Below are 27595 nucleotides of genomic sequence, written 5' to 3'. Positions count from 1 at the left end.
GTTTAGTTACATAAATTATGAGAAACACATAATCATGTATGGACAATGCATTCTTTCGCCTGTGTAAACCACAAACCCATGATGCATCAGTGGGCTTTTTATGTTTTTTATTTGACAAATGGCCACTACACCATACAGGACCACCAAAGGACAATGTTAATTAATAATAATTAATAATGTTCTCTCAACAATAAACCCTAACCCTTACCCTATCGATCATGTTTTATATGCAAATATTTATTTCTCATCACAAGAATATTCTAGACTGTACAACACGCATTCATCTCGATTAGATACGATTGATAACTCTCATTTTACAACTAGAGGCACACAAATCAAATAACTACACACAGGGGTTGGGGTGACCTTTGAAACGTTAAAATGGAGTGCATTGCTAGAACATTCATTTTGGTCTCCACAGAGATAAAAATACTATCCATCTTCATTATCAAAACATCAGTTGTCAGGTTACTTTTAGCTGGCTAATAGGACATTTGATCCACTTAGTTGAACCACGTACGTGGAACAGGGCCCAGGTTGTTCATGTCTTCTGCATGGGACAACGCTGTAAGAACACAGAAGAAGTATGTACAATCTGTTTTGTAGTCCATCTCATGAACATTGTAATTTCACCGCTGCAGACTGACGTCACTAACAATCCACCTGCCGTCTCATCAAAACTATGTAGTTTAGTGAAAGTGGAGTCAGATTCTCTAAACATTGCGGTATTCTTTTCCTAACTCCTCATGAATTCTCCTTTCCATCTTTCCTTGACCCCTTGACATTATTTCACAGAGGTCAAGGAAAAGTAGTTAGAAATAGAAATGACTGTTTCCATAGACTTTCAGTACGTCTTTGAAATGTTTTTAATAATTATGTCAGAAGCAGCTCTTTGTCATAGGTTACCCTCTATTGAGATATAATGGATTGTGAGTTCATTGAAGACTTAAAATGTGGTTTTACAATATATATATATGACACTTAAATTGCTTGTTAATTCACATGAGATTGTACTAACTAAGCAAACACACAGGGGAAAGGATTTTAAGCAAGAAGCAGCTCTAGTGTTGAAAGAATAAAACTGATGTGGCTGAGGTTGACAACTTTATTGAACAGCAACTGGAAACATTTGGTCAGTGTCATGGTTACAGATGGATGCACCAATAGTGTTGGTTACATGGAATTGTGACTGGCAGAGAAACAACTAGAATATTGCTAAAGTTATTGGATTGTGAAGGTGTTGATCTGAGTTCCAGAAATAGAATAGCAAATCTCATTGAAAAATGGTCTAAATATGAATATTTAAGTCCTCAAATAGTCTGTGAAATAACTTTCACTGTTGCACCCGTTTGGATCTAAAACCTATTTTAAACAGAAATATGCTGACTGTAACATGTTCAGCAATTTACATATGTAGCCATTGTGTATTTTAGATAGTAAAACATTTTATAAGGTTAATCTACAGCCCATTAAGCCAGTCAGAAACATCACACATGTTGGTTTACTGTGGGTATATTAAGGCTCAAAGCTAGCAGCCTAGCCCACATTGTCAGTTGCACACAATTATTTTCATGGTGCCAACTTGGTTTTGCATTATTGAAATACAGTAGTACAAGTTTGTAGTTAGTCAGAGGCTTCAAGTTTATTTCGTCAGCTTAAAAGTGGTCCACAGGATAGATAATATTCACCGATGAAACACAATATTGTGAAAGGGGTTATCAATTGTAAAAATAAAAATAGTAAAAGAAAAACAAATCAAACAAGTTTTAAGATTTGTGTAGCTATTTGAAAAGCATTCACTTCTCATATAAGGCGAGGCCTTTATTCCTGGACATTCATTTCATTTGACTGAGCTCCAACAGTCTAAAGTTCAGATGGCTTCGTAGTAAGATCACGGTGATCGAACATTGTCAATCCAAAACAATAGAAAAGTGCATTAAGAATGTGCTTATTAATTAAACCCAAACTCAACTGATGGTAATTTGTCATAATATATTTACAGTGTTGTGGTAGATTATGTGTTCTTCAGCAGACTTGAGGTGCTCTTCAACCTAAAGATTCCAGACAAAGATATTATCATTAATTAATCTAATAAACTGAACAAAATCAAGAAACATTTACAATATTCAAAGTTGGTGTGGCAATTAATGCTGCCATTATCAAATGGTGCACAGTGGATGCAGCAATTAGATAAAACAACTTTAAATCCCTTGTGTCAATTGGAATAAATAAAATACAATGACGTTTGTAGGCGGCTCGAAGAGTCGCTGGCAAAGCCAACAAGGTTAGCCAGATTTAGAACTTGAATTGTGTAGCCATTTTAGAATGGAAATAGGACAAGCTAAAAAATAAACAACAAATAATAAACTGGGCATACAACCAAGAGGGGTAATTGTGAACTCCTTTTCAGTGATCTTACATGTTGGTAATCTTCTCCAGTCTGTCCTTGAGGTTCTCCTGGAGAAAAAAAACAGGACAGACAAGAAAACATGTACAAATATTAGGTGGCAGATGGAAAAGCTTTTCCAGAATGTTGTGGCTGCAGTCCAAAGTATGAGAATAATACACACTACTTGTTTTGACCCGCACATTGGCAACACATTTAAATGTTATGGATTTAGGAAAATAAGAACCTAAATATAAGTCTTAATTTGATACAAAGATGTGTTAATCAACAAGAATGTAGAACCACATGAAAGTAAGAGCATTGGTCTGTACATTACTGAAATGTTGTCCCTGAAATTAATGAATAATCGTGATCAATAATTGGGATTAGTATTTTGCTCATAGTTGTGCAGCCATAATCAGTAGCATGCAGAGTTTTCCAACAAATCACATTTTCTCCACTGGCGCTGCACACTAGGCGGCACTTCATCACTTTTTCTCCACTTGAAAGGCACCCCTTCTGTAGGTACAGGTTTGCTGATGTCGGCTACCTTGTAGTAAGTCATAAACGTGTCATAATGACAAATAACGGTTCTACCAGTTTGCATAAAAATCAAACCAGTGTGAACTTGCACACCGGCTGAGACCGGTAATAAAACAGAAATCGACTTAACTCTTTTTGAATAGAAGCAACCTACACGAATAACACACAGTACATAACACTTCAACTCATTACAATGATGACATCTACAACCTCAACAACTTATGTTCAGCTTTCAAAGCTTTTCAACACAACAATTTGTTTGATTTCTACTTCTTCTTCTTTTAAATAGAGGTAAGTGGAAGGTATTCATATATTTGCCCACCCCTGTAAATACTGTGCCTGCCTTATTTAAATGCCTGGTTATGAACAAGAATTCCCAAATATTTACAATGCAGCGTAATAAAGTATGAAAATAAATACAACTAATACACTGATGTCATTTAAAAAACAATGACCAAATTATTTAAATCTAATCCTTTTTTATTAATAGTGACAGCATGATGAGTCCTTTGCTCTGTCTCACCTTTGAATCATCAGACATGGTGCAAAAAAGGGAGGAATCAGATGACGGACATGGCAGCGGGACACTTAACTGAGAGAGACGAGAAAACAGAAGCAATTCTAAAAATGTTCTTAATCGAAAACGGGTTTAGTGCTAGTTTCAAACTAATCACAGTTTAACTGTATTGCAGTTGTATAATCTGGTACGTGCAGTGACCTTTCTTCACCACTCCTCTGTCCTTGACTGCCGGTAAGATGGAGCATCATAATGTATCGGTCTCATCAGATGCACATGCTTACCTTACTGTCACCGCAACCATAGCATGTTTGAAGACATTTAACAGCTATGTTCCTAATATGACTGACTTGATATTGAATCCACTTTTTGATACTTTATTACAGTATCAATCCTGGTCTCATTCTATAGTGTTTATTACAACAGGCTGATTTCCCTTTTCCAGATGGAATCCAGAAATTCTGTCTTGTAGCTCTAAATTTCAGATCAAAAGGTTTTTCATCTTGTAGAGTATATAATACAGGTCTATATAGCTTTGATCATCACTGTGTTACAACCCACCATTGTCCTGTGAAGATGCTTGAACATGTTTAATAAAATCAACACAATAACAGGCAGAAACAGACCACAAAACAAGACATTCAGTGGAAATGTAATTAATATGAAATGTCACAGCATGTACACTACCTGTATATTGCTCAGATCTAGTTTTGTCTCCAATAACAGCACTCTGCTCATCAGATTTTCCCAGCTCTCTCTGGATATAGTGATGACTTCTCCTTCATTCTGGAATAGAAAATAATAAATAGAACAGGTGGCTGCAATTGGTATGTTGGCGTTGGGCTGAACAACGCTGCGATACGATCACAACATATCACAGGCTGACATTAACTATTGCTTTTCTTCAAGGTACATCAATAATGGCAATATGAGAGTTAAAGCCATTGCAATAAACTTTGTACTTGGACTTTGTTTTGCGGTTCACATGTCGAAAACAGTTTCATGTTGTCTCTGTGACATTTTTACGATTCTGACCCGTTTTATAATGCCCATGTATTTGTATTTATTTGGAACCATCAGGGCATGGCCACCATTTGCCATTTTTGTCTTTAATGAATAACTGTAATGTCTGTTGTCTATGTATTATTTTGAGTGGGTTGCAGTTGTGTACACAGCACTACTGCCCAAGCTAAATTTACACCTTGGGGACAATAAAAGTTATCTTTGTCTGCACATATCAAGGCATTTTCTATGGAATGTAGTCTACACGCTTCTGTCAGTCTGCCCCAGGGCAGCTGTGGCTACTGATGTCGCTTACCACCACCGGTATGACTGTGTGTGTGTGTGACTACTGGACTCTGGAAAGCGACTTCAGGTACTTAGAGAAGCGCTATAGAAGACTTAGGATTATTATTATTATTACACTGGCAGCTAGCATATATTTTTGTTTTTTAAATCACATACTGGTGTTAAAATGTGGCTATTTATTTACATTTATCTGAAGAACGGCCCAGCCCCTAGTTGGATGACTTTGATAACGGCTTGTATTCAGTTTGTCTTTAATTGTTAAGCACAGGTGTGTTGCTTGGGGAGGAAGTTGCTCTGCTTTCTTCGGCCCCGGAGTAAAATAACCAGTCGCTCTGAAGCTGGATTTCACACCTGTGGCCATAACATCTATTGTTTCCTTCATTTCTGTTCATTGTAACGTAGCAGGGTATTTCTCTGTCTAGTCTTGCCCCAAATAAAGTGTCCTTCCCAATCCCATTTTGTTGGGCTCTTTGCTGACGGGACTTCCTTGAGCCAAATATTTGAACCAAACAGATTGCTCGACTTAAGCTACCTGTTGTATATAATAACATGTTCTTGCTGCTTGTCAAATGAAGGAAATAATGAAGTAGTATGGCAAAGAATGTCATATCAACCTTGTCTGTGATTCTTTGTTTGTTTAGTTTCTCCACGTGTTTCTCCAGAATAATGAGCCTGTCCATCCCAGACTGAAGACTCCCGAGCTGAGCTTCCAGTGCTGAGAGCCTTCCCTCCACCTCTGATGACTGACAGACAATAGATGCAGTTACATTACATTTTATAGTGGCAGATGTTCCAACTCTTCTGCAAAGATGATCCAGTGGTCCTCACAACATTAGACCGTTTTGGTCAAATAATCTGGTAATTTAATTTACAGATCTTGCAGTAAACCTCCTAAACCATTCGCAGCCTCACTACTTTGCGAACAGGACCATAATAGCCAAAGTGTGTTGCTCCCTCCGGCACAATAATCGTAATAATACTCTGCAGCCTGTGATGAATAATAACTGTAAAATATTGAAGTGTGCGCATGTGCGTGAAGATTCTTCATGCATTTCATGCAAACTGATTTTAAAAGTTAGAGCCTGGCATTTGTCTTTATACTGGTTAAGTAAATACTTACGTAAAGAAGGTTTTCCTTGTCCCCCTTGTATCCTGCCAGCTCTGTGATCCCATTTACAGGATAATTGGTGGAGTACACTTCATTATGAGAGGCACATATTACATCATGGGAGAAGAGTTCTTCCACAGAGGAGTTTTTAGGAAAAGTGGAGGAATTTTCTCCGTGATTCACAACAAAAGGCCTCTTGGACACCTTAAACACATAAAAACACAATGGAATTTAACTGAAGAGAAATTCCTGATGCAGTTCTAATCATTCAGTCTTGATACATCACACCTTTCTGTAAATATCAGCCCTCTACCTGCTACTTGCTCATTTCCCAATTGACATCATGGTGAATGCTCCTGTATATTTGAGGTTAAACATGCCTGCTGTCCAATACAAGCAACAGTCTAAAAGTACCAATTGCTTCTTGGTAACCAAATACACCCTCAGACAAGCACATTCAAAGCTCTCAGAACTGCCATACTAATGAACAGCTGATTGCATTTACGAAAAGTAAAGTATAGATCTATTTATAATCAACAAATATGTTTTGTGCTGCCAATTAGCATAACTAAGTATCTACACACACACACACACACACACGTGTGCGTGCGTGTTAGCCATTATCTCCTTTCTGAGGCGTCACCGTTTGTTCTCCATCTATTTTTTTTAATCTACTTTTCTCTGCATGTTTCGGTTTTTATTGAGTGGCTAGTTCAATTCTTGGTTTATTGTAATTTTTACAGTAGAATTTAGGGATGTGTTATCTAGATCAAAGATAGTGGTGTGAAATATTATACGGTAGTTTACTTTTAGTGGTGGAATTGGACTTCACACAATACTTACAGTGTCTGCATCAGTCAGTATTGGATGAGCTTCTCCTCCATCATCCTTGTTTGAAGTAGGACATCTGACTCTTGGCTGCAACACAGTTATATTGGTTATGTTATGGTTAACTTTTGTTCCGTAAATATAATTAAATGGATTTGTTAAAATAGATAGATTTGCTTCTATATATTTTTACATTTATATAAATGCATGTACAATATTTTTACATTTGAATACACAATAATCAAATGTAAAAACAGTTATTTAACAATATATTCTGGAGTAGTTACATTTATAGAGTGTTACAGTTACAACCGGCTGTTTGATGGCAGCCATGATGCTGATGTGGCCAACGGTGAAAATGAGTGTGACACCCCTGTTCTATGGTGGAGAACTCAAAATACTTCCATGTACTGCTTCTCAGCAGTTTTTTCCTTTCATGATTCGCTAGGTTTACCGATATAACATGCTGTTAGTACACTTTTAGAACGCACTCCATTAGGTGAACTACTTTTAAACGGTGTGTCGCATTTACAGATTGGATATTTTGCATTTGAAAAGGTCATTACAGTTTAAATATTTCATGATTCAACAAAAAGTACACATCTTGACTAAATAATGTCAAATAGTACGTTGCATATGGAGTGATTCGATTACTATTTACTATGGCTGTGAAACGAGTAAAATTTTTAATCAGGTTAATCACAGGTTTCTGTGGATTAATCACATACCTGCAAACTCATGAGGGGTGAAAAAGGTGACAACGGGGGGGGGGGGGGGGGGTGCAGGTGACTTTTTGTTTTTGTCACCACACCACATCCACGTTGTTTGAAGCCTCAAAGCTTTTAGAACCACAACTACAGTCATTTTATTGTTCTGACCACAAATCTAAATAATGATAATAAACAGTTTAAGAACAAAAGGTTCTCCGCTCTGACTCAACCTTTAATGATAGTAATAACAAATATACATTGTCATTATATATATTATATATATATATGGTTAAAGTCATTCATGAACCAACTTCCTTTTTTTTTGCCTGAACAGTCCTCATGGACTTCTCCCTGAATCTGTTCTGTCTCTACCCGTTTGTCACGATACTCATATTATAACTTCTATACATATTACATACCTGCCATAAATATCATGATACCCGATACCAGAATTCAATACACCATACAAACAATATGGTACCATAATTACGAGACTGGTATATTTATCTATAATAGTAATAAATAAAACATCTGTATGGTTCACTTTTTACCAACTTTTTCAACACTTAACAAATTACAGTAATATGAGTATTAATACAGCCAGATATGAATGAAACTACATGGTTCCATCATAGCATTGATTATACACTATGAGGCCGTTAGTCTCTGACCAGATGATACACAGTTCATCAGGATGAGCAGCTGGAGAGTTACAGAACTTTACAGACTGAAACATTTCACTTCTGGCATCTTTTTATTTTTTAAGCCGAAGTCTCTAAAGCTCCGCCTCTTCTCTCGCTGTGAGCTGCGCAGCGCAGTGTGCGCAGACAGCTCGACACGGAGCAGCGAGTGCGCTCTGATCGCTCTCTTAATGAAGTATTGATACTAAAAATATGCTAAATCACATCGTGTTTAACGTACGGGTACTTTGTTAGCATCGCTACACCGTGCAGCGTGACAGGAGTAGATGTAGCGGGCTAACATTCAAGCTAACCTGAACCCCCAAATGCTGTGGACATCTGAACGCTGATTGGCCGAGACGCGACACGTCCCATCAAAGATGTTTTATTGCGAAGAGCAACACTTCACACTTTTCTCCGCGTCTCACTGCAATCTCAACGGCAGCGGGCCAGGTGACCCCCCCCCAAAAAAACAAAAACTCTTCGGATCTCCACGATTCACGTGGATGACCTATTTTGAGTTCAAAACGGTGAATTTCACCGAAAGGTGACAAGTTTGCAGGTATGTAATCATGATTAATCACATATATACATTTACAGGGCTCTCAAGACAGGCAAGAGCTCCGAGAAGAGTTGTTGACGGGGGGGGGGGGGGAGATGGGTGCTAGTGACTTTTCATGAGCGCAGACCGGCATCGGAACTCTGCGGCGACCGCGATCGACATGTTGAGCACCCCCGCTCAATGCGTGACACTTGAGAGCCCTGCATTGCTCACCAGTGCGCGCGCCAGCATCGGAGCTCTGCTGCGCGAGCCGAGAAGAGTTGTTGACGGGAAAAATGATAACAGAAGTTTGGTGTAATCAAGAATAACTGATAGGTATAATGATCTTCGTTATCCAAAACCTTAGATTCTCTGTAAAAGAAGGCAGAATGCTTTGCTGCCTTTAATGTCACGGATTACAGATTATGCAATCTGCTTTCAAGACACACATGTAAATAAAAATAAACTATTAAAACATTCTGTACCTTCTTCAGCTGGTTGTGTTTCTGCAGGACCAAGTTAATGATGTCACAGATGACAGAGATTTTCCTTTGAGAGAAACCCCACTGGAGGAACTGCTGCTTGGTCAGTATGGGTTTATAGTGGAAGATATCTCGCAGCACCTAGACACATACAGATACACACACACACTTAATAGCAATGTTGCATCTGTGAAAAAACAGTGCTCAGAATGTGTTTATGTATTACCTTATAAAGAGTGTCAGTGAATCGGAGGTCAGTTTTGCCAGTCAGTTCCAGTCCAGCCTCCATTAGCTGCTTTGCAAAAGGTGAAGAGAAGGAGGTGAGGGTGAAGCTCACAATTGGTAGAAAAGCAGAGGGATCTCCTTTGGAAAGGCTGGTGGAGAAACAAAAAACAAGGTGTTACAATGTGAGGAAAACTACAAATGAAGACAGAGAGAACTGTAATATATAATGTTCGCGCTGCTAAAAATACTGCAGTTGTCAACCACATTTTATTTATTTATATACAAACTGCAGTAGATCACTGGAGATCTTGGCACACTCAGCACTTTATTTTACTGGACACTTTAACCTGCTGGAAATTCACTTTGGTCTATGCCTTGTGTATATATTTAGTTTCCTCTGTATATTTAATATTAGTATTGTGTTTTTCGTTTTATTTTTATCTTGTATTAATGCTAAAATGTGCACCCGCTGCTGTGATCCTGAAATGTCCCCACTGTGGGACTAATAAAGGAACATCTAATCTAATCTAAAAAACTATTTGTCGGTGGAAAGGTATTTATTAATTAATTAATATATTATTGATCCGAATTAATCTGGACTAGATGACCAAAGCTAACACAAACATATTGTCTACCAGGGTATATTGCTCAGCAACATCATGGGGTGGTCCTGTTAGCCTCCTCGGACCGTGACCTCCAGCATTCACTGGGGCATTTTGCAGCAGAGTGTGAAGTGGCGGGGATGAGAACCAGCACCTCCAAATCTGAGGCCATGGTGCTCTGCTGGAAATTGGAGGATTGGTGAGATGAGTTACCGATGTAGGGTGGCCGGGCTCAGCCTTAGAGATTGGGTGAGGAGCTTGGACATCAGGAGGGAACTTGAAGTTAAGGCACTTCTAGTTTATTTTGAAAGGAGTCATCTGAGGTGGTTCAGGAATCTAATCAGGATGCCTTCTGGGCGCCTCCCACTGGAGGTTTTCCGTGCAAGTCCAACTGGTAGGAGACCACAGGGAAGACCACTGGAGGGATTATGTCTCCCAGCTGGCCTCGGAACACCTCGGGATGCCCCAGAATGAGTTCATCACATTACACTGAGACACGAGGGACGCCTTGTGGTCGACAGGCCACGTTGCAAGAGGCATTCCACACAAAGTAATTGGAGACTTTAGGACATGTTCAATGTCTTACTGTGCTGTAGTTAAATTACAGTTGCAGATTAGAGCAACTGAGGCAGAGGTGTTTGTATGAACCAAACAGCATATTTAAGTAGTAGTAACGTAGCTAACGTTACGCATACAAGTCTCCTAAAAATTGTGAGCATTGAAAACACTGTTTGAGTCGTCCCAAACTGTAAATTGCATCTGTATTATTCAACTGTTAGAAATGTAACGATAACACATGTAGCTTAGTTAACGCAAACGCCACATCAATCACATTTCACTTGACAACTTGTTTGCTTCCTGCTGACTGTCAGGCCAGGTTAGCTGACTAGCTAGTTAAATATGAACGTGTCCTAGCATACGGGCTTCAAGCACTGGAAACCTTTATGCGTACACGTTGGTAGATGTGTGTTGTGTTGTTACCCATTGTAGTCGACATATCCCGGGTACTTTATCACCCGCAGGAGAGTTTCCAGTTGACGGAGACATCCTTGGACGTCTCCGGTGGACAGCATCTCTTAACAACGAGAGACGCACGCGCCAAACTAAACAGTTAACACCGGAGTCCGTTTGTGCAACAACACGGCCGACTTCACTCCAACCTTCACGTCGTGTTTTAATATGTAAATGAAAGTGCAATATATTACATAAATTCGCTGCGGTCTTCTAGTGCTGTTTCGTTAAATTGTATTTCGTCCCGTCTGGGGGTAAAAAGGGAACACAAGTTTTGTTTCTACCGGGTGATCAACAGCACGAAACATGATTGGCTGTTGCAGGTAGGATGACGTCAGTGACGTATTATATACGCGCTCTGCTTTCTGTTTTTATTTTTTCCGTTTAGGTTAAGTTTCTTTATTTGTCATAAGAAGCACGTATTCACAAAAAAACGAATGCGGTTAACTCAGTGTAAAATAATTATCGTTTCTTCAGTTCATCTGTTTGTGTGAGTACCGGGAAAACAACAGGGGGAGGGGCAGAGGGCACAGGAGGAGGAGAAAACAGATGATGGCAGTGGTAGCATAACGATATGAGAGGTTCCTCCTGAGCTCAGGGAGCAACTGCTCTATTCTTATTTGTGCTTTGCTAGGTGATATGGCAACTTGGTACTTGGTAATAAGCAAGTAACCCGTATTCCCAGCTGAACTTGTGTGCAGGTCGGCTTGTCAGAGGAATTACCAAACTCAGGTAAGTAGTTTAGGGCTACACCGCTATATCGTACTCATGAGGAAATACTGCACTATTAATGAAAAATAAATAGGGCCAACGTCGTTTAATAGTGCAGCAAATATATATTTGTTTGGTTCGTCACTGTTCGTCAACTTAAACTAGCTTTGTAAGCTAACTCAGGGATTTATAAAAAACAGATTGTGAGTGAAAGCCAATTCAGCCAATGACGTTCCATTTTGGGTGTTGTTGTTATACGTGTAACCAATGATATAGAAGAGAAGGCGGGACTGAAGGTCAGACTACCTTGCTAGCTCGAACTTCCAACGTTGATGTTTACAACAGTGTGATTGATTTGTTTATGCAACACAGTTGACGTTTGACTGACTGAGAGGAAAAAGGAATCCCGGCCAGTTTAATCCTAAAGAAGACCTAGCCAGTGCATTGCTGCTTGTTGACATTTTGAAGTTCATCAGCACAGAGTTCTGGTAATGCTCTGGGTAGATGCTGACATTAATGTTTCAGAAGGGCTATATGCATTCCTAATTGCAAGAACTCTGCAATGTTGTCTAATACAGGAAATCATAGAATGTAATATATTGCATGCCTTCACACATTACTATTTTATTACTTCATCATTTAAAAAATAATGTAATGAAGTTAATAAGCAATTGTAGAACCGTATGCATTGAGTCATAAAAATAATGTTAGCTGTCATTAAGTGACCCAATTCTTATCTGAATTTGATGAATGGTTGCTGTATTTTATTGAATACAATTCAATTATAGTCCATCTAAAGCTGTATTATGTGACACTTATGGAAGGTTTAACCAGTGTGTATTGTTTTTCAGCAGCACATACACTTTACCATGAAAGACAGGCAATGCTTTACAATTCAACAAATCAAGCAGAGGAAATGATAATAACACAGTTTATTATTCATCTTCTTGAACAACAGATTGTTGGGAAAATGTTGTTTACAACTATTGGTGAATGATTTGATTCACTAGTGGATAGTCTGAATAATATGATACAAGACAATGTATTGCAACATTCTTAAAACCATTCTGCACACGTTTAGGTACTGTGGACATATGGTATTCTTACATGTCAATGTGTCTCATTTCTTAGTCTTAGTATGAGTCATGTCTTATTGTTATCAACTTCAATCAAAGTGTTAACACTGTCTTGTGGAGTTTCCTACTTTATCAGTTTGCCAGTAATGGAAATAAAAATAAATAAATATACACTTTTATTAATCCCCAAGGGGAAATTATTTCTCTGCATTTAACCCATCCTTAGTTATTAAGGAGCAGTGGGCTGCAGTGATGCGCCCGGGAAGCAGCTGGGGGTTCAGTGCTTTGCTCAAGGACACTTCGACTTGCAACTAATGGGGAGAGCGGGGATCGAACCCACAACCTTGAAGTTGCAGGACGGCCCTCTTACCCCACTGAGCTACAGCCGCCCCAAGATCATAGCTACAAGTGAAGCTCAGTACATCCTGTGTTGAATTATAGGATTTTTATTTATATTAATGGTTTTCCTGCCTAACTAGTCACTCACTGACATATGCAAATGGTTTTGATGTTCTCGTTTGGAAAACCACAACTAGTTTAGTGAGATGTATGTAACCAAAACGTTTTCGTATGCACAATACATACATAGGATATTTAAATAGATCACCTTAAGAATTACCATATTAACGCATGTAAACATGCTGCTGTACGAGCAGTTGTCCAATGTGCTGCTCACAGTACACCCTTTGATCTGGAGCCGTACCTGTTCGCTATAAATGAGAAAGAGGACAATATTACTATGCACCAGGGTCAGATGTGTTACAATATATTAGTATATTATATCAACATCTAAGTGACTTGCTTGTACTGTGTTTCTGCCTTGCAATACAGATGGGTCAAGCACTGTGGAGGCTGCCTCCTAGACAACAGCAGCAGCTTCAGGAAGAGCTTGCAGACCGACTAGCTGACCGAGGAGGAGGAAGACGACAAGAGCAAGGTAATCTTCACATTTCTTAACTTAATAGTTTTGACTGAAGATTTTAAAGCGTGTGCGTGACTGCTAAGATCACAAATGTTGTGTTTCATTTCAGACCTGAGTTTATTATTGAGGTTAATTTCTATATTCTTTTAAGGTTCTGGGTTTCACAGTCAGTATAAATATCCCTTTAACTCAATATTAGCACAGTAGAGCCAATATTAGTACCAACTTAAATCACTCCAGCTGAATATGTTTGATCATTATTATCTTCGCATTGAAAATGCGGAAGGTTATGTTTTGATTGCCGTGTATTTATTTCTTTATTTCTTTATTTATTTGTATGCGTGTTACTCGCATAACTAAAAAAGTATTAAACCGAATCGCATGAAATTTGGTTGGATGATTGGTTATTATCCGGGGACCATTTGATTAGATTTTGGGATTGATCGGGTCAAAGATCAAGGTCATGAAAAGGTCAAAATCTTCTTTTTTCCATCATTTTTATCCAATTGGCATGTAACTAATGCCAAATTGTTCATAATGCAATGCCCAATCTTGTGATATGCGAAGGTATGCGCCCTACCGAGTGCCCGTTCTAGTTACCTTCGCATTGAAAATGCGGAAGGTTATGTTTTGATCGCTGTGTATTTATTTATTTAATTGTATGCGTGTTATTCGCATAACACAAAAAGTATTAAACCGAATCGCATGAAATTCGGTGGGATGATTGGTTATTATCCGGGGACCATTTGATTAGATTTTGGGATCAATCGGGTCAAAGGTCAAGGTCATGAAAAGGTCAAAATCTTCTTTTTACCATAGCACGGTCAATTTTTGATGATGATGATGATGATGATGTATACTTTATTAATTCCCAAGGGGAAATTTGTCGTAACAGTCGCAGCACCAATAAACTAAACACACAAGAATAAAAAATAAAATATAAAATATAAAAAACAGGGATGAAAGATAAAGAAGTATACAAAGTAAAATATAAAATAAAATATATATGTATATATACAACATATATGCATACACAATACACAATACTAATGACAAATTAAATTAAATATAAAAATATTAAATATAGACAGTGTGCAAAATGCAAAGTGTGTGTATGTGTGTAGTGTAAATGAAATGTGTGTGTGTGTGTGTGTAGTGTAAATAAATGAAATGTGTGAAGTGCAGATCAACATAGTGTAAATATTAAGTTATTATTGTAGTTATTGCACTATGATCTGGCAAGAGGTGATCTGTTGTAGAGCCTCATAGCCGTCGGCAGGAATGTTCTCCTGTATCTATCCTTGTGGCAGCGGAGCGTGAGGAGACGTTTGGAGAAAGTACTCCTCTGTCCCTGTAGGAGGTGGTGGAGAGGGTGGTCCGGGTTGTCCAATATGGATACAAGTTTCTTCAACGTCCTCCTCTCCACCACCTGTTCCAGGTGCTCCAGCTGGCAGCCGATGATGGAGCCAGCCTTCCTAACCAGTTTGTTGAGACGGCTGGTGTCACCGGCTCCGATGCTACTCCCCCAGCAGACAATGGCAAAGTGCAGCACACTGGCGACAACCGACTGGTAGAATAACTCCAGCATCTTGCTGCACACGTTGAAGGATCGAAGCTTTCTCAGGAAAAAGAGTCGACTCATCCCCTTCTTTTATCCAATTGGCATGCAACCAAAATGTTCATAATTCAATGCCCAATCTTGTGGTATGCGAAGGTATGCGCTCTACCGAGTGCCCGTTCTAGTTTGTTAATGTTTTAGGTAGCATTATGTACCTATAATGTTAATAAAATGAAGAGTCTGGGTTAATTCCTTTTTTCACTAGACTTTTTGATGCTAAAGATGTGTTATTTGTCAAAAATAGAATTACTTCAGAGGTCATTGTGTACCTTTTAATAAAAGTTCGTAAGACATTTAGAATAACCAACAGAGTTTAAAAGTAACAGACGTTGAAATAAATCCAACTAAATCTGTGCAGAATCATTGCTGTTTAAATAAAATAACAGAATTAACTGAAAATGACATGCACCATGTCAAGTTGCATTAAGCCTCCCTTCATTGCCAAAAGTGAGAGTAATCCAATTATTGAAGTGGATAAAAACATACTGGATGTTTATCTATCCCTCTATAATCCAAATTACAACGAGTAATAACAAGGGGGTTTCTTTAGTGGTGGAGTTACATCCACTTTATTAGTTTGGTCTCCATCAGCCTAATTCATACTGGTTTCCTGTTTCCAGCATTCCTTTAATCCTTTTGTCTGCAATACATCTGAATCCACCTGGCTGTCATTCTTGCTCTGGTGGTTCTCAAAGTTGTTTTTCTTGTAATTGTTTTGCCCCGAGCAATGTTTCTCTTTCTTGTTGTTATGCTCCTAGGATCTAGTAATTCCTTTTAGTGGCTTACAGTAAAACAATGTTTCATGTTGACAAACATGAAGGAGGCTTAGTAGAGCAAAATTAAAGTTTGAACTTAATCATTCATTTAATTCATTCATTCATCTGAAATTGTACCTAATTTCATACATATATAGTATAATGGGTGTCAAACTTTCAGGCTTTTTTAATTTACAAAATAAACTGAAAGTAAATACTTGACAAAGACACAAATAAAACCATAAATGTAATATTAACACAAATGGAATAATAAAAAAGGAACCAAAGCTAATTATAAATCATGCTTTGTAATGTATCTATTGATCAAGTTAAATGATGACAGCAACACAGTATGCCTTGTCAGTCATAAAACCCAATGCATGCTGGGAAAGTCTCCAACTTCTCTGCCATGCTAAATAGCACTAAGCAAATCATGCAAGTGACAGAGGAGAAAAATGTATGTTTTTTTCTCTTAGGGAGAGATGAAGGTCCCCAGAAAAGAGCTCCTCCGCCATGCTATGGCCCCGACATCTATCATCTGCTGAGAACACGCATGGGAGGTACAAACACACATAACTTATGCAATGAGTTTGTTTACATATTGAATAGAGCGTTTATGGTTTACTTCCTGTCAGTTGTCATTTTGCAACAAGAAATAAACTGAAACACATCTGGAATATTTACATGTACAATTTTGAAATTGGTCGGAATTTTGAGGCAGCCAATGAGAGAAAGTTGCTTATGTTTGCGGTGTGTTCAACAGAAGTCATGAGGCAACAAAGAAGTCAATCTCTTTGAGCGCTTGTTCTTTCTCCTTCTACTTTTTTTATTTCTGAAAAGCAATGTTCTTTAACTCATCTTAGGGATGGGCGAGTGAAATAGTACTGTCTTCTACCTAGAGGGGATCAAATATTGTTCCTTCGACAAACAGCCAATGTTTTGGATTATTAAAGAAAATATGCTCCGCGGCAAAGAAATGTTTATAATACATAGATGTTTTGTTCAGCAAGGTAATCTTCACAAATGAACTCCCCTTTTATGATTTTTTTAGCATAAATGCAATTGGCAGAGGTAAAACACTAACGGTATGCTATAAACAAAGTACACCACAGTCACACAAGTGTAAGAATACACAGAGTGAGGCTGTAAAGGCTGACTAGTGAGTAGATGATTTTCCATGTTCGGCGTGATGTCTTTTAATGTCCCCGACAACCTCTGGAGTCTCATCTAACCACTTGTTAGCAACTGCCTTTTTAGGACACTTAAAAGCTCAATTCTGGAGTGGGATATTTACTGACGTATTTTATGTTGTAGAACAAAGCGGTAAAATCTCTGAAGCTTGAGTTGAACACAGACCAGACATCTAACCAAAAACCTATTAAAAAAAACACATGGACTTTGAGACGAGAGACCAGGAAGTGTAAACAAATGTTGACTAATCAGTTCTCTATTTCTGCCTTCCTTCTTTTTCTCTGTTACTGTAGGTAAGGAACACCATGGCTTTATAGATTTAGAGATGTTGCCACACGAATTAGGCGTCACCATCCTGTCGTACCTGAATGCCACTGACCTGTGCCTGGCTGGCTGTGTGTGGCAGGACCTGGGACACGACGAATATCTATGGCAGGGGTGCGTGTCTCAATCAGATTACCAACATTTCGAGGTTTGTTAACCCATGAGGCCAGTGCTTGAATAGCGTCTATCTCCGAGATACATTGTGTGATCTACCACACTGTCTTACAAAAGAAATGATGACAGATGGACTTTGAGGAAAAAGTTTAAGGTAGTGAAAATGTCAATGGTTGTTGCCAATGTTAGCTTTTGTTTTTCACCACATGTATGCAGTAAAGTTCTATTGTGTTATTTTGTATTTGTTTCCATTCCCTAACTCACATGTGTCGATCCATTAGGCTGTGTAAGTCCACATGGGGACACTGCTCCATCTACAACAGAAGGCTACCTGCTGGTTTCTCATACAGAAGACTCTATTTACAACTAGATGAAGGCTGCCTGACATTCAATGCTAACGCACAGGAGGTAACACAACATCTTCTGCAGTGTGTGTTCAGTGTGAGCACACTTCAATGTGTGGAACAAAGATGTCACGACAAAATTATGTGATGTGAAACAAGAGCTGCTCAGAATGATGTCATCATCAAAGTGTGTGTGTAGATATGCATTCACAATATATTATCTCTCTCTCTCTCTTGTGTGTGTGGGTGTGTGTATGTGTGTGTGTGTTTGTGTGTGTATGTGCGTGCGTGTAGGGCATCAGTTATTTCATGTCTAAAGGTATAATGATGGATCATCCAAAAGAGCTGGCTAAGTTCATTTTCTACACCAGACGGCTCCACTGGAAGATGCTGAGGGTTTACTTGGATGAGAGGTTAATACAGAACCACACAGAATACTGAGTAATAATAATTGGATGTATGCTTTTAGATTATGATTTCACTGGTTATTTAATGTGTCCTCTATGATATTAAATATACATTATTGGGGCCCCTTGTCCTTGAAATAAGAATTACACATTTGATAATTCAGTAACTTTCATTATCTGTGTCCAAATACAAAACAACGTCCCATCTTGCTATTTGTGTATGTCTATGGATGTGCAGGAGGGACGTCCTGGACGAGTTGGTGACCCTCCATAATTTTAGTAACCAGTTCCTCCCCAATGCTCTGCGGGACTTCTTCAGACACATTCACGCACCAGAGGAGAGAGGAGAGTATCTAGAGACCCTCATCACCAAGTTCAGCCACAGGTTTTGTACCTGTAACCCTGGCCTTGTCCGAGATCTGAGCCTCAGTCCTGGTTAGTACCCCAACACACACACATACACACACACACGCCTACACACACACAGTCATAAATACTGAACACGCACTGTATTTTAATGTTGTGGTCCTAGGCTTATTAGTAAGAATGAAATGCCTACCCAATAGTTCTAGTTATGGGTCTTTGGCGGACTTCAAATTGTGCTTCTTAGCAAACCACAAAAGTAATACATTTTGTGTTACAAAAGTAACAACAAAATTAAAGTATGTTACAAAAGTAACACTAAATGTAAGCATAATTTCTTGTGATTGCTTATTATTTGTTGATCATTTAACTTAAGTAAAATCTGGATGACAAAATGATAGATTGATTGTAAACATGTGTGAAGAATAAGATCTAGAAGGAAGTCAAGCAACTTCAGGCGCTGCCAAGCAGATAGAGCTCGGGGCCCATGGCCTCCTCTCCACCATGGAGACATGGAAATGAATGCACAAACACAACAGAGGCAGTCTGCTGACTGCTTATTAACTCTGCAAACAGGGACAGATATATGTTTAAAGGACATCATGCAGGTATGACAGTCAGTGCCTATTTAGAATGTTGTATGTCTTCAGAAGCAACTTAAAGTTTAATCTGAGAGGTATGGAAGCTACGATTGGCCAACTCATACTCAGACACAGTACATGGGTGGTAAGCTAAAACATCCATTTGCACACAGTTGTGTACAGTTACACTTTAACCTGAAGGTGGCGCTAGAGGAAAGCTCATAGACTGTGCCAAATGCAAGAGGCTTTATCCTCTGGAGAATATAAATGCATTCAGTCGATTCCAAGGAGTGATTACATTTATATTTCTAGTGTTCAGGTCGGAATTTTAATTGTATGTTACAAGAGAGGTCAGGGGGCCATCGCAATATTCAGAAACCTCGTCTTTGGACCATTAATACCCAGCCTACCCTGACCATAACAAGACGTCACTATGTTTTAACCCTGAAGTCAGGGGGACAAAAACTAGTGAAAGAAGAAATAATGTTGACCCATTGGCTCAACCACAAAATGAGGGAGAAACCATCAAGGTTTTATTTTCAAGTAATCCCAGGCTTTAGTATTGTCACTGAACCGTGCATTTACCAATTTAGGGTGTGGCTAATGTCAGCAGATCATACAGAAACCAATCCCTGACTTAGTTACTGTTAACTCGTTGGACCTTCTCAAATGATTAGTAGGATTAGTGAAATGGTTTTGAGCTCAAGGCAGGAGATGGATGGACGGCTGCCTTTCTCAAGTCATTTCACTGATGTTCTGCCCCTTCACTTCTAGGAAAGCAGTTTATAAGTAGAACCGTATAGATTTATGGGTGTTATTAATCATGTTAGGATGTGCTGTAAGTTTTTTGTTACTTGTTTATTTTACTGCCCCTTTTCTCCCCCTTTTGATGGTGAGGTGAAGCTCAGGTCATGACTTGAATGCTTGAAATATGTGACAGGGTAGTCTCTCTATCTGGCCAGTGAAACTTCAGCCTGTATAGGACTCTAGTGGGGCTTTGACTTCTCAGTTTGAACACTACAGAAATTACCTGTTCTCTTTAGAGCCACAAATTCCTCAATTTTGCGTAAAAGCTCGAGAAAAACTAAAACACTCCTGTTTGTTCCTCTATCATCTCTCTACAGATGCGGTCTATGTGTTGTGCTACAGTCTGATCCTGCTCTCCATCGACCTGACAAGCCCCCATGTCAAAAACAAAATGTCAAAGAGGGAGTTTATCAGGAACACTCGGCGAGCGGCACATAATGTCTCGGATGACTTTGTAGGCCACCTCTATGACAATATTTACCTGATTGGCCACGTGGCCGCGTAGCTCTACCTACCAGATGTCCAGTCGAGATCCTTTACACTGCACTGAAGAATAGGACCCGGTGATTGGGATGCTATCCATAAAAAGTATGGAACATTGTGGGAATTGATTTTAACAATTTTCATGACGACCAATAAGTCTTACGAGAAAGGCAAGACCAATGCACCACTGCACTGTGAGAGAGACAGCGCTACCATTTATTAGTAACGTTTTTCATTTGAATCGAAGGTGTGAAACATCTGGAATGTCTTTCAAACCGTACCACTGCAAAGAAGGTTTTTAAAGTGGAACCATGAAGATGGGCTCTGATACTGAGCTGAAGGATGGTGACTACTGATTGGTGGAGGGAGGATGAGGAGCACAGCCCTTATAGCCTGTCACAGATCCCGGGACAGTCCTGCTGTTTTCCTAATGGACAGTCGCTTCACGTTCACCAGTGGGAAAAGTGTCACACAGGATGCTAATACCACTCACTAATATCTCTAGTAGCATTTACCAGTGGAAGTAACATTGGAGCTGCAAACCAAATGACCATGAGTGGGAACAACCAGAATGTCTAAGTGTCAAGATTCAACTGGATCTGGTTTTCTGTGGCTCACACTAAATGTGTTTTTGTTTTGTTTTGAACAAGACAACTGCGCTTTCATGCAAGCACGGTCTTATTCCTATCCTTAATCTTACTTTTTTCCTTTTGATGTCTGCTTGTATATGTTTCACGTCATCAAACTGCACAAAGACTTTACACTTTTTTTGTCTCCAAGCACTATGCACGTTAGATAATTGTTCAGCTCAGCAGTACCAGCATACAATGACAGACCACAGGACACACTCGGGTCTATTCAGCGAGGCCTGTTGTTTATTGCATGGCTGCAGGGATCAGGCTTTATCCGAAGCCATCTACAGCACAGTGCTGTGGACCTGCAGCTTATGGTTAAGCTCTGCAAGGTTGGGTGTTGGTAGACCAATTATCCTGGCGCGGTTTTGGGTATGTGTGCGAGTTCATTTGATTCTATTTAATTTCTGTCATGTTAAAACTCCACATTCAGATGAAGACATTTATGATTCTTAAGTCAGATGAGCATTTTCTTCCGCTCTTAAGTAACACTATCTGGCCATGGTTCAAAGGACGGGTCCATTTCTGAATTTTGAGGAGAAACTCCCAAGTATGAGACATTTTTAATTATTTAACATTCAAATCTTTAAAAAATAATTAATTAAAATGGATGTTTTTTTATAATAAATCTGATCTTCGCACATGCAGACCAAAAGCAAAGTGACAAACACATGTAGTATTTTCAGTGTAGTGGGAACCGACTAGCTAAGTGTGAGCTTTTGTTCATATTATGATTGAAATTGAATGTATGAAAGTGGTTACTCCCCGCTTTGCTTTTAGAGGTGACATGCTTCTTGTGCAGCAGATCACAGCAGCTGCTTTATGAGGGTGGTAGATACTGTAGTCTTCGGGAAGTCAGGATATGTGATGGACCCGGCTCTAATTCTGGCATCATGATCAAGGAAATGGATGAAGTCAAGTGGAGAGAAAGACAAAGTTAAGTGAAGTAAATCATTCTTATGCTTGAATTGTCACAGAAGGACACTACATCTGGCTGAAGTTTGTGCAGGAAATCGTATGAGGTTCATGAAGTTCTTGTGTTTTCAGAATAATCCTGCTATAATTTAACTTTTTTGCACAATACATGCATATTTATCCCCCAATTACCACATCTTTCCACAGCGATACAGCTATTGCTGCCATGACATAATGGCACAATCCATCATTGTAATTTAGACAAGTAGTTTTCTAATGACTGTAACACACCACAACCACTTGCTGTCAAAAGAAGTGTGGTTCCATCAGAATTTAGAAAATATTGTCATTTAACACTATAGTAGTGTGGTAACGGGATATGCACATGTATATGTGAAATGGTGGATTGCATCTGAATGTAGCATACTAGTCGCTCTGTGGCAGTGTCTGTGAGTCCCAGCAGCTCGCATGTAGCCGCAGCAGTGAGGTGTCACTGAATGGAACCAACAGGATGACAACATGAAGCAGCTTTTTTCATCAAGAAAACTAGTTTCAATACCAACCAACATTTTAGTATTAGTATTATTATTTGTTTGCTAAGTACATTCTTTATTATATGAGCCTCTTTATTGGATTGGCAGAACTCGCAATATAGTTTAAAAAAAATACTTTATTGCTGATGACGTTCTCTGATTTAGAGCTATAACCTCAATGTTTTCTTTAAATTATGAAGGAAATCCACTTCCTGTATGTGTTTTTCTTTTCTTTGTTACAAGAAGACATTATGAATGACAACATGTACTGAAAAATTATTCCAATTATCTAACTCATTAAATCTGGGTTTTATTTTACTGACATGTTTCAACCACGTGCAGTTCTACAGCTCAAGGTTCAAAATGGTAGAAATATAGTTCGTTTTTACACATTAATCATTCACCACTGATTTTATCACTGAGTGATATATCTGGCTCTTCTTATTTACTGGATGATGGTGATGGCTCCCAGTAAAGCTTAACAAATCAAATGGATGGAGAGGAAAGTGATTACAGACGTTTCAAGAGTCTCTGCTTTCTATAGTTGAAATGAAACAAAGGAATAAATCAGGTTTCTAAACTGATGCTGGGTGAATGATTCCATGTCAATACGAAATTCTGAAGTCATAATGCAGTCGCCAAATGTATTTGATGATGGGCCATGTTCAGAAAAGAATAAGCAGCCAAGGGCCAAACAGTTGCGAATATGTACACTACCGTTCAAAAGTTTGGGATCACCCAGACAATTTCGTGTCTTCCATGAAAAATCACACTTTTATTTATCAAATGAATATAAAATATAGTCAAGACATTGACAAGGTTAGAAATAATGATTAATATTTGAAGTATTAATTTTGTTCTACAAACTTCAAGCTCAAAGGAAGGCCAGTTGTATAGCTTATATCACCAGCATAACTGTTTTCAGCTGTGCTAACATAATTGCACGGGTTTTCTAATCAGACATTAGTCTTCTAAGGCGATTAGCAAACACAATGTACCATCAGAACACTGGAGTGATAGTTGATGGAAATGGGCCTCTATACACCTATGGAGATATTTCATTAGAAACCAGATGTTTCCACCTAGAATAGTCATTTACCACATTAACAATGGAGAGAGTGTATTTCTGATTAATTTAATGTTATCTTTATTGAAAAAACAGTGCTTTTCTTTGAAAAATAAAGTCATTTCTAAGTGATCCCAAACTTTTGAACGGTAGTGTATATATTGCAAGATCAAAGATTAGGATGTTTTGTGTCATGTAAAAACAAAGCTAAAACAGGCAAAGATGGCTAAATATTGTTCTCTGTTTATGGGTTAAGGCCCCACTTAAAAGACTGCGATCCAAATTCAAGATGTAAATCTAGTATTAAGATGTTGCAAATGTTAAAACATTGGTAACTACCAATCAATTTACTAAAATTACAATTTGTTAGATTTGTGCCATATTCTAGTTTATTATTTTTTAAATGGGAGACTATTTAATAGTTAAGTAAATACAACACAACACATTTCTACTGCTGATGTTAGAGACCAGAACAGCCAATGTGCAAAGACAGCTGCAGCGTAATGATATAAAACTACATACCATTTATTAATTGATTAACTTTTGAAGAATCCAATGTTAAATGTAAGCAAACATTTGAGAATACATTTCTTATTTAAGAAAAAAGTCGTTGATCCGTAAGTAATATATTTACATCTTCAGTACCAATCCAATCTCTTTTGTGATAAAAAGGACACTGACAGAATGACAGAAATATATTTGTGTGTGTATGTTTGTGTGTGTGTGTTCAAGATTCAAGATGTTTTATTTGTCACATACACACACAGGGTGTGCAGTGAAATGAAAGTGGCAATGCTCAGCAGGAATGTGCAAGGGCAACAAGTACACACTATTTACAATAAAAAACAACACAATATTTACAGTAAGTGTGTGTGTGTGTGTGTGTGTGTGCCTAAGAGGGGCAGTTGTGTGGGTCTATGTGGGGGTCCTGGTGAGGTCGGAGTTCACAATCCTGATGGCCTGAGGAAAGAAACTCCGTCTCAGTCTCTTTGTTCTTGCAGCGTGACTACGGAGGCGCCTGCCTGACCGCAGCAGCTGAAACAGTCTGTTGTTGGGGTGGTGAGGATCCTTCATGATCCTGCCGGCTCTGGTTCTGCACCTCCTGGTGTACAAGTCCTGCAGGGTGGGAGTGTAGTTCAATAGTGCGTTCAGCCGAACGCACTACTCTCTGCAGAGCCTTCCTGTCCTGAGCGGAGCAGTTGCCAAACCAGGCTGTGATGCTTCCTGTCAGGACGCTCTCTACAGCTCCAGAGTAGAAGGACTGAAGGATCCTCTGGGAAACTTTAAATTTCCTCAGCTGCCTGAGGTGGTAGAGGCGCTGCCTTGCCTTTCTCACCAGAGTGTCTGTGTTCGTTGACCATGTCAGATCCTCGGTGATGTGGACTCCCAGGTATTTATACCCGCTCACCCTCTCCACAGTAGTCCCGTTAATCCCCAGTGGTGAGTACGTCCTCTGTTGTTGTACCCTCCTAAAGTCCACAATCAGCTCCTTAGTTTTGGTGACATTCATGAGGAGGCTGTTGTCCTGGCACCAGAGTGACAGATCAGCAACTTCCTCCAGGTAGGCCTTCTCGTCGTTGTCGGAGATCAGGCCCACCACCACTGTGTCATCCGCAAACTTGATGATGGTGTTGAGCTGAACCTGGCCACACAGTCATGTGTGTACAGGGAGTACAGTAGGGGCTGAGGTCGCAACCCCGGGGGATCCTGTGTTCAGGGTGAGGGGGTTGGAGGTGTGTCTGCCCACCCTGACCACCTGTGGCCTGGCGGTCAGGAAGTCCAGGATCCAAGCACACAGGGGTGTTCAGTCCCAGCTCAATCAGCTTGCCGGCCAGTCTGGAGGGACTATGGTGTTGAAAGCTGAACTATAATCAATGAACAGCAGTCTCACATAGCCCCCTCTGGCTGTCCAGATGAGAGAGTGTGGTGTGCAGTACCTGGGAGACAGCATCATCCGTGGATCTGTTTGGGCGATAAGCAAACTGCAGCGGGTCCATGGAGGAAGGGAGGAAGGCGCAGATGTAGTCCTTTATCAGCCTCTCAAAGCATTTCATGACCACCGAGGTGAGGGCCACGGTCGGTAGTCATTCATACATGCTGGAGAAGCATTCTTGGGCACAGGGACAATAGTGGATCTCTTGAAGCAGGCGGGGACCACGGACTCAGCCAGGAGAGGTTGAATATTGTGGTGAACACTGGAGCTAGCTGGTTAGCACAGGTCTTCAGTACTCGCCCAGATATGCCATCTGGACCTGCAGCTTTCCTGGTGTTCACCCTCAACAGAGCCCTCCTCACACTGTGCTCGGTCACAGAGAGTGTGTGTTCATCCCCAGCGGTAGAACTCACCTCGGCTACGCTAACGGTGTTGTTGTTAGCGGCGAGCTAGCGCTGTTGTTGCTAGCCTCAAACCGTGCATAAAATGAGTTCAGGTCGTCCGCTAGGGATGCGTCGGCACTCACCATTGCGCGGGGTCTGCTCCGGTAGTCTGTGATAGTCCGTAGCCCCTGCCATAGGCGCCTGGTGTCGCGCTGCTCCATCTGTGATTCCACTCTGTCTCGGTACCTCCTTTTGGCCTCCTTCACCGCCCTCCTCAGTCCATAGACCGCTGCCTTGTACTCGTCCATGTTGCCGGATACAAGACCGGAGTTATAGGCAGCAATGCAGGCGTTCACAGCTTCACGGATGGATCTATCAACCCACGGCTTTTGGTTAGGAAAGACCCTAACTTTTACCGTGGGGACGATGGTGTCCGCTAAGCGTTGCTATGAGGCTCATTGCTACGTCCATAAACTCGCTGGCGTCACTGGAACTGGATTGGATCATGTCCCAGTCGGCGACACGCAGAGCGTCCTGTAGCTCAGCCTCTGATTGGTCAGACCACCGCTTCGTCCCTCGTCACTACCGCTTCCCGTGCTATCTTTTGTTGGTACTCCGGTAGCAGGAAAATGGCGGCATGGTCCGATTTGCCGAGCGGAGGAGAGACAGCCTTGTAGCCTCTCTTGAATGGCGTATAGCAGTGGTCCAACGTTCTTTCCTCTGGTAGCACACGTAATGTGCTGGTGAAAGTTCGGCATGACTTTTTTAGGTTTGCCCTATTAAAGTCCCCAGCCACCACCACAGCCGTCGGGATACTTGTTCTGATGCCGACATAACACATCATGTAGGTCCGATAGTGCTACGTCGGTGTCCGCTTGTGGTGGTATGTAGACGGCTGTGGTGATGACCGAGCTGAACTCCCGGGGAAGGTAGAATGGACGGCATGAGATCGTCAGATGTTCCAGGTTCGGCGAGCAGGAACGAGAGTCTTAATGTCCTTGGGGTTGCACCACTTGTTGTTAGTCATGAAGCAAACCCCTCCACCCTTAGATTTACCAGACTCTTCCGTTCTGTCTGCACGGAAAACAGAGAAGGACTCGGTTGGGCATATGACTCGATCCGGCACCAGCGGGGTCAGCCATGTTTCCGTCAGACAAAAGATGTTACAGTCCCTCATGTCCCGTTGGAATCTGATCCTTGCCCTAACATCATCCATCTTATTTTCCAGAGACTGGACGTTAGCAAGAAGGATGCTGGGCAGAGGTGGACGGTGGGCTTGAACTCTCAGTCTGTTGCGAATTCCGCTCCGTTTCCCTCGATGTTTTCGTCGTCTCCCCGTAGTAGCGGCTCCACTGTTGTTGTTGTGGTTCGCTCGTATGATCTCTGCCGGCCATGCTGGATCGATGGAAAAAGTGGACAAAAACCCTTGTTTTGCGCAAAAGTTTATGTCCAAAAGTGTGCTGCGTTCGTATGCTGTTATTGCCGATGTGTTTGTG

General features: G+C 40.2%; 2 protein-coding genes across 6 annotated transcripts; one reads left to right on the top strand and one right to left on the bottom strand.

Moving 5' to 3' along the window:
- Positions 1–1091: 1091 nt before the first annotated feature.
- Positions 1092–11225, bottom strand: cep44 (centrosomal protein 44). Its single transcript, XM_056409080.1, has 10 exons — positions 10912–11225; positions 9330–9477; positions 9107–9244; positions 6706–6780; positions 5875–6066; positions 5369–5497; positions 4134–4232; positions 3453–3521; positions 2420–2457; positions 1092–2051 (listed from the first exon to the last, which is right to left on the bottom strand). Exons 1-10 carry the CDS (start codon positions 11001–11003, stop codon positions 2015–2017), a joined length of 1017 nt encoding a protein of 338 aa, XP_056265055.1. The 5' UTR covers positions 11004–11225; the 3' UTR covers positions 1092–2014.
- fbxo8 (F-box protein 8) lies at positions 6803–23301 on the top strand. Of its 5 annotated transcripts, XM_056409082.1 has the most exons (9): positions 6804–8642; positions 9116–9206; positions 13560–13665; positions 16500–16583; positions 17508–17652; positions 17934–18060; positions 18291–18409; positions 18642–18838; positions 20472–23301. In XM_056409082.1, exons 3-9 carry the CDS (start codon positions 13560–13562, stop codon positions 20657–20659), a joined length of 966 nt encoding a protein of 321 aa, XP_056265057.1. In that variant the 5' UTR covers positions 6804–8642; positions 9116–9206; the 3' UTR covers positions 20660–23301. The 5 variants fall into 5 exon arrangements, with proteins under 5 accessions (XP_056265058.1, XP_056265057.1, XP_056265056.1 ...); XM_056409083.1 differs by lacking the exon at positions 9116–9206 and having other exon boundaries at positions 6803–8642; XM_056409081.1 differs by lacking the exons at positions 6804–8642; positions 9116–9206 and adding an exon at positions 11512–11673.
- Positions 23302–27595: the final 4294 nt, after the last annotated feature.

The sequence above is a fragment of the Pseudoliparis swirei genome, chromosome 24 (genome assembly GCF_029220125.1).
Source record: "Pseudoliparis swirei isolate HS2019 ecotype Mariana Trench chromosome 24, NWPU_hadal_v1, whole genome shotgun sequence".
Taxonomy (NCBI): domain Eukaryota; kingdom Metazoa; phylum Chordata; class Actinopteri; order Perciformes; family Liparidae; genus Pseudoliparis; species Pseudoliparis swirei.
This window is presented reverse-complemented; position numbering and strand designations above follow the sequence as displayed.